Genomic DNA, 8331 nt, shown 5'->3' on the forward strand with positions numbered 1-8331 from the left:
ACTGAGGTGACTGAAGGAACAGTGACGGGGGTGTTAGTACCTGTTGGTGTAAAGCACGGGGCCCTGCAGCAAACTGGGAGGACAGCGAAAGACAGGAAAGAAGTCAAGATTGACAGCCAGAGGGTGCAAAAAGGCTATTATACACACACAGGTTGAATCCAAGGATTAGAGAAGAGGAAGCCATGTCAGAAATCTGTGCGAAAGAACGGGAACGTGGAGCAGCGTCTTGCACCAAGCGACACAAAACAAATCACGCACTTTAGACACCGACTGCAAAAGATGTGCAGAAAGAAGAAAAAACAACATGCAAGGAACCATACCTGTCTTGGTTGCGGTGCAGAGTTCATTTGTGGAGGTGGTGGGGTGGCAAACACAAGAGAAGGGGGCTGCCCAGGGGCATAGGCAGCCTGGAGGGGGAAGAACAGAGGTTAGCCAACTACCTGCACATATTTACCTGCCAAAACAAGCTGGATACAATCATAGCCCCTTTCACATATGGTCACCATAATAATGGCCAAAGTCACTTTTTGAGGAAAATGATATTTTTGCCTAAATCATCTCTTCATGATGCCGGCCACCTCTGGTAAAATGGCTTAAGTCCTTGATTGAAAAGATCACGCTGTTCCTACCTGGTAGTGCAATAGCCTATGTCAAGCGTGTGACTTGGGCCGTTTTATTTTTGTCTGTGACTTAGGCAAATGCTTGACATAAAATGCGACTGAAAGTGAGGCCTAAGCCATTTTTTTCATTACCCTCAGAAATGCGCAAAATCTAAATATCGCAATAAAAATCGGGTAATGGAAACACGTAAATTTCGAAAATCCTCCCAAATATTGCAAAAAGTTTTTGCGCTCTCATGAGGTGGTTTTTCTGACGTGTCGATATAGCAGTTTATCACAAAAGTGTAATGGAAACACATTTTCCGCATTTGCACGTCATGTGACCCATCTTCTCCTTTGGAAAAGGAGTGGAAAATGAAAGGAAAATGAGGGAGAAACGTTTCGATAAGCCGTGGCAAAACCTCCGCAGCAAGTGGAAAACTTTGAAGCAACGCTACCTAGCAGAAAGACGAGTGTTGTGCAAAAGCGGAGCTGGGGGCGATAGAGAATTTTTTATGGCAGAAATCGGTCCATGGTGACAAGCTGCCTGTGTGTGTGCGCATTTGGCACAGCGGCGAGATGAGGGCACACACCGGTGCGGTGCTGCTGACTGAAGTGAATACAGTGAGTAATACATGTTTCAGGTGCAATGTTATAATTATAATACACAACATTCTGATTATTGCACCAAATCAGCCTTTTTCCCCTCCATCTCTAAATCGGACCAGTTTTATTACCTTTTTTCCTCTGTCTGTTGCGCTCACTGCATTCACCGCAGCCAGCAACATGTTGCCACTCATTTTCTTTTGAATTGATAATCAGGCTCGTTTATATGCGTTGTAACTTCATGTGGTGATTTGCATTGACCATTGGTTGGATTTGAGCATGCAGGGGACGGGATATGGGGCAGATCCCCGTGCGTAATCACTGTGGCAGCTGCTGGTAACGGGGAATTGCGTTCAGGTGTGCGTGCCGTCACCGACTTCAAACAACTTCAATGGAAACGCCTGCAAGTCGCAATTGTACTTTGACGAAGTTGTAGAAATATTGCAATTATTTTGCGAAAAAATGTAATGGAAACACAGCTATTGACATGTTTGTAAATTGGCCTAAGTCATCTAATCAGTCATCTAATCGTTTTATGTTACATAATTGACAGTGTTATTTGTATGACAATAGTCATCTATTGTCATAAAAAAAGTTGTGGAATGATTAATTAATAAATATCATATATTCTGTATTTGGTTCAGTTTTTTATGTATTCTGAAAAACTTGACTAAGTGAATTAGGCCATTATTTTAAGAGGGTGATGATATGCAGCCTTTCCCAGGAATGTCCTGGGACAGTTCCTGCGTGGGATCATGTACAGTATGAATGGGTACAGGGTTCGATATCCAGGGAAATTCTGTAGGACCAATTTCCCACCACAAGTCATAGTAACATTCCAGGGAATATCCCTGCCCGGCCGACGTCTGAATGACAGCAGCAACATTGCACTTAAAGGGTTACGTCCCCCCACTCTGCAACTTGAATTAAGTCTATTTGAGGGACGATTGGACAGTCCTGACAGCATGTCCATAGCTGCCCACCTTCCCTTCCCTTATCTATCCCAGGATTGCCATGGCATGTGTGAATAGACGCATGACAGAAATGTCCCTGGATGTCACATTAGTGCATGTGTGAATAGACACATGACAGAAATGTCCCTGGTTGTCACATTAGTGCATGTGTGAATAGACGCATGACAGAAATGTCCCTGGATGTCACATTAGTGCATGTGTGAATAGTGAACATCACTAGTAGTGGTCCCTGAAAGGTGATCCCAGTAATTGACTGTGAACTCAAGCTTCTGGCATACTCTTCGCGCACGCGCTGGAGGCGGGGCTCCAAGGAGGGCGCGCGCACTCTGCGCGGGCCAAAACAGAACATACTCAGTGCGCAGCTCCAGGCTCCAGGCAGTCTGAATGAAATTGAATGTAATGTTCCAAATTCTATGTATTAAATTATAAAAAACGACCCTCAACATTTGGGAAGGCTAAGCCACACAGCTAGTTCGTTATAATCGAACGTCATGCTTCAAAGGCAACTTTAGACGGTGAGGACTCAATCACAGCAGATGTCCACTGATAGCCTACCACGGAGATCTCACAGGCACAGGCAGCAAAACCCGACGCGCTGATAGAAAAATCTCCATGGACGCGCCGCGCTGCGCTCAGGCCTCGCCCCCCCGACACGCCCCGTGCGATGACGTTATAATCGCCGTGCGCCCTATGCGCTTGGCGCGAAGAGTATGCCACAAGCTTAAGTGTGAAAAGGGCTGAAGTCACCAGTTCTCACCTGCGTCAGTCCAGGGGAAGGGGCAGGATGTGGGACGGAGGTGGGTCCCGTTATAGGCTGCGGTGGTTTGTTCATTTCACGTGCTTTTGTGGTTCTGCATCAGGGTGGCGTTGCCTTGCCCGCCTACCTAAGGAAAGGAAAGTTAAGTTATCAGGGTGGCGTTGCCTTGCCCGCCTACCTAAGGAAAGGAAAGTTAAGTTAAGTGATCCTTTATTCATCCCCATGGGGAAATGTATCCTCTGCATTTGACCCATCCTCTACTAGGAACCTTGCTAGAACTAGGAGCAGTGGGCCAGCCGCAGTGGGCAGCCGCAGTGCAGCGGCCGGAGACCAGCTCCAGTTCTTTTTGCCTGTGCCTTGGTCAGGTGCACTGACACTGGGGTTTGAACCTGGGACCTTCTTGCTGTGAGGTGACAGTGCTAACCACTGAGCCATCAAGAAAAGAGGAAGAGATACAAAAAAAAAGCCGGGAGGTTATTCGGCTCTTCTTGAAAATCAGAGTATGCCTCAACTATATTTTCATCAATCAATATAATGCTATTTAGTGAAATGGCGTTCGGAAAAAAAAGGACCAGACATCAATTGAAAATTGCAGGTCAGTGTTACATTACACATTTTCAGTTACTTTTATGGCCTCAAACAAATGAATAGGAAGTAAAAATCGGAAAGCTTTAAATTCGTTGCAGCTGCATCTAATCTCGTTGATATATATACAAACTAGAAATAACCACCTCACGGTTGCATGTATGCCTCTCTCTATATACAAAAAATAAATAAAACTCAGTGGAATATTGCTTTAAGTTGTTTGGATAAAACATCTACAAATACAATCAGTTAAATTGTGAGCAGAAAAACAGAAGAACCTTGACTCCAAAATATCTTTAGTGACAGACATTTAAAAACACAACATTACAATGTGACAGCCATACAGGTCAGAGATACAAGACGACACTGTGCTGAGGCCGCACACTTTAGCGGGGACATCTAACCAAGCAGTGAGGGTGTGGTCTATGGTCCCTCCTATGATAAGAGGAATGAACCCCCTCCCACAGTCTCATGTCCCTGCATACTGCACTGAAAGGCATGTCATCTTAGCAACAATGTGCGTCATTACCCTTCGTGGAATTCTTGGTCAACCTCAACTTGTATACACTCGTGTTCTCAATGCTTACTCAAAACAATTAATTGTTTGAGTAGAAAATGGACTGGGATGGTTAGTAAAAAAAACTAAAAAAAAAGGAGGGGGGGCACTTTGGCATTATTACACTATAGGGATCCCTTGTAATGAACATTTTGGCAGATACCGATAACCGATAATAACATTGCTGTTATGGCCGATAACTGATATTTACCGACGTTGATAGGATCTGTATAAACACAAGTTTCTATGATAATCAAATTGTGTCCACACTGAAAAACACATGTAAACACTGTGAACTTGAAAAACGAATGTCTTTCTTTATTTCCAAAACATTTGGAAAAGCCCATAAATCATAGATTTACTGCGTTGTTTCCTCTCAATATGAAAATGTTGGCAGATACAGATAGACAACATTAATAACATTGCTGTTATTTTGCTCATCGGACCGATACCGATATATGAAAAAATGACTAACCTCGGCCGATACCGATATGATTGCTGATATCTGCATCACTACATTACTTAGCAACAATTGACAGAGCCACTGTTAACTCAGCTATCTATTAAACAGATGGTGTCAATAAAAAGCCAAACACTCAACAACTACAGAATTGGGATTACTTCAAATCAGGGATGAAAACTCAGTAAGTGAAAAAGGTGATAGATACCAGGGCAGACATGGACTGCCTTCAGAAAACAGTCTGAAATCTATTATTTTGGTATGAAAAATGCGACTGTCACCTAAAGGTGACTTTGGCATTCCTTTGGAGTTTAACTTCCACCTCATGATACCACCTAGTCACTTGAATTGGCCTGGTTTTGAGTGAAATTAGGAAAATGGATACCTCAGGTCAAAGTTCATTTACTGTTCCCATACCCTTGCTAATGCTAGCTAGATCTGAAAAGAATCCATTGTAGACAAGTTAGGTCAACATACATTTTGCATGTTGGTAATGTTTTCATCGCGCTAAATTATGTCTGTGCAAGTGTAAAAATAACACATGCCAGAGTTAATAAAATAGTAGTGAACACTATCAATAGCAGACGTGTCACACACCATCCACCTGCTGAAATAGCTATCGTTAGCTGTTAGCTAGTGCCATGCTGCTTTGAACAGTGCATCCAAGTAGAAACCTAACATATGGTCCTACCCGCAGTGGCGCAGTCACTTAACGGCTACACGCGTTACATATGTTAGGAGAACAAGCAAATGTCAGTTTACATGATGTGAAAAGACAAGCTATGCATGCCGTTGGGGGTGTTTGGATGAAAGGCATTTTGACTGGCCCGCTAGCTAGATTCTTCACAGGTTAAGTTAACCTAGCAAACGACCCAACAACAGTCGGCTAACGTTACGTGTCCCCATATCATTGACATAATACAGTATGCTTTAGTGACGCTACGTGGCTGAACTTGAGGATACCACTCGATATGTTGGTGCTCGTTGTCTTTGAAAAACATGTAAACTGTAAAATAAGTCGATATAACGTTATAATGTTGTTTCGCTATTGTTACCACTTGACATTGATGTGTAGGTTAGTTGAGCTAACGTTAGTGAACGATCGCGTTTAGCAGAACCCGCCGGTACTACAAGGAGTATTTCATTACAGGCCCAGAAAGCTCCACAAGCGAAATGAAACCAGCACAGCTTGACATTTGTAATGAGCTTACAAGGCAAGTGAGGTCAGGTTTGAAAGTTCAACAGCTCTAGGATAGTTAACGTTATCCATTTGCATCGCTGCAAAGCCGCAACACTTTTCCCGGCGTTAACGTTAGTTGTGTAAAAAGGACCCGTAGACTAGGTTTAACGTTACACGGCGGATAACCAAATGAAGATCAGCCGTGACAACGACTCACATTGGCTGTCATTTCATCCAGCGTTGTTGGCCCAATAGCTCCAACAATATCGTTAGCGCTATTCAAACAACTTCGAGTAACGCTAGACACTTAACGTTAACGGTCTTATGTTATTCAAACCAGTCAGCTATGACGTTACGCTTTTACATTTTTACATTAACTAACTCGTTAGTCTTCATGGCTAAATTAGCTAGCTAACGTTAGCTAACCTTGTGTGCGGATTGACAGCAGCCCCGGCAGGCCTCTTCAACCTGCTAACGCAAAGCTAGTGCCTTTGAGAAAAATGAAGCAAAGCCTACAAGTGAGCCTACAAGCTAAGCTAGCTTAGTTATCAGCACCTATTGGTGTTATTCTTACCAGTAATCAATAATGCCTGCGTGGTTAGATGGGAAGACGGGGAATCAGCCACTGAAGCCCTATCTTCTGTTAATGTGAGTAGTGGTGTAGTTTTCTTGTCCTTTACTCCAAAAGGAAAGGGATGCCCTTCTTAGCTATTGACTTAGCGAGCTAGCTAGCTAGCTAGCCGGCAGATGGGGGTGAGTGCTACTACTGTCACTTGCTATTTAAATCCCCGGAGCGTGCAAAAGTGACAGTACACAAAATCAAATAATATAGCACTTCAGGAGTACTATTGGCAACTCCGATGGCCCCGAAAAAAGCCTCTGGACCGGAGGTCCATGATCAAGGCGTCGATGGTGACGGATTGCCGGTGAGGTATGTACACAACGGGCGTTTAGTAGGCTTGCAGCGAGGCCATAGTGCGATGTTTCTTGTCTAGGGAGCCGGTGCGCCTAGCAAGTCGCGTGGTTACTTCCGGGAAAATTAAAATTTGATTCCGTCTCCCTGGTCATGTGATACAGGAGATTGTGGATCTGGCAAAATAAAATATCCTTTCTAGTCGAATTCTACCCACGACTACTTTTGGTATGGAGGGGAAAATATATATATAGGCTATATACAGTATTTGAAGTCCTCACAATGCTTCTAAATGTCTGCCGCCCACTGCGCAGAGATGTTGCACTCTGCATTCACCTGATAAGAAATTGCAGTCTTGCTTCATGCATGATGGTTCATGGATCGGGGAAGCCTACGTTACAGTGGAAATAATGTCTAATAATAAACATGACATGTTGGAGAGTTAACACCTTAAGTGCCATAGCCGAAATAATTCGTCTTACATAATCCAACGCTTAAGTGCCAGAGCCGAGTTTACTCGTCTTACATAAACATTTTTTTTTTTTTGACGGTGGTACATCAATCAACAACTTTTACATCTTCGAGATCACTATTGGAGCAAGATAATGTGTATAATCTATTTTACCGACCCACTAAGTGTTGACAGTGCTCCCCCAGACGACCGAAATCAAAGAAAAAACTGCCGCGGGACCAAGCCGTTCAAGGAAATGCCGTGGCGATTTTACAGTAATCCGTTCAAGACTTGTCTTGCCTGAGAGCGGCCGCGCACCGGCAGCAGCACACAGAGAGCGGAGAGCGATTTGCAAAATAGATCATAGGTGAAACACACTTTGAAACACCTCAGAAAGGCCAGAATCAACATCTGCCCATCGCCCACGCATTCCCCGGCCCATCTTGACTCGCACAAGGAGCGTCTGCACGCAGGCAAGCAGGCAGGCAGGCACACAGGCAGGCAGCAGCAAAAGCGCTTCTGACACGCCCGCTGTACAGCCAGGAGGAGAAGACACACGGAGGGAGGAGTTTGAATGAGAGGGGTGTTTCCTGTTGTTATGGAGGAAATTACTGTTCAAAACTATTGTTTAGAATGTCTGACGGTCTTACTGATGCCAAAAATGAATGGTTAAAGTGACTGTTTCACAAAAAGCCATTTATCTCTGAATAAATTTCCAGACGCTGAAACCATGCTGTACTCAACGGCTAATATCTACATAACTACTAACTCTGCAAACTAACTCTTTTAGACAGAGAAAGCACACATTCTATTAGTTATTTTTAGATGATTGGTGTTCATGAATTCTTAACAGAAAAAAATCCTCGGCTGTTTCTAAAATGAGCCAGAATCGTCAAAAACACCCCTGGCACAACTTACCTACAGGAATGAAAACATGGCTGGCATTCAATGTGTTAAATAAGTTTGCCCATTTGTCCAAGACTCGTGTACTGTGAAAACTGTTAGGTTTTGAGCAGATTTTACATGAATACCTGACTATCACACAACTATAGGGGATGGGGTTTGTTGTGAATTGTAACTAGTATTATCTATCAAAGTCATAACCTGACTGCCAGATGGGGGCGGTATTGTGTGCGTTCACAAGACGCAGCGGCCATTAGGCCCCGCCCCCTTTTAGGGGGAAAACATAAGCCTCTCCCCCTAGACTTCAATGTTAAAATAACACTACCAAAACAATTATAGAATAATAA

At 43.7% G+C, this 8331-nt stretch overlaps 1 protein-coding gene across 1 annotated transcript in view; it reads right to left on the reverse strand.

Moving 5' to 3' along the window:
• eif4g1a (eukaryotic translation initiation factor 4 gamma, 1a) overlaps positions 1-6698 on the reverse strand; it is a 35499-nt gene extending 28801 nt beyond the window's left edge. Inside the window, exons 1-3 of the mRNA XM_083659621.1 lie at positions 6292-6698; positions 2937-3063; positions 321-407 (exon numbers count right to left, since the gene is read on the reverse strand). Of these exons, the coding sequence (XP_083515747.1) occupies positions 321-407; positions 2937-3011 (162 nt within the window). The 5' untranslated portion in view covers positions 3012-3063; positions 6292-6698. The remainder of the gene's footprint in view (positions 1-320; positions 408-2936; positions 3064-6291) is intronic.
• Between the last annotated feature and the right edge of the window lie 1633 nt (positions 6699-8331).

This window comes from Poromitra crassiceps (assembly GCF_964638095.1).
Source record: "Poromitra crassiceps genome assembly, chromosome: 23".
In the NCBI taxonomy this organism is placed as follows: domain Eukaryota; kingdom Metazoa; phylum Chordata; class Actinopteri; order Beryciformes; family Melamphaidae; genus Poromitra; species Poromitra crassiceps.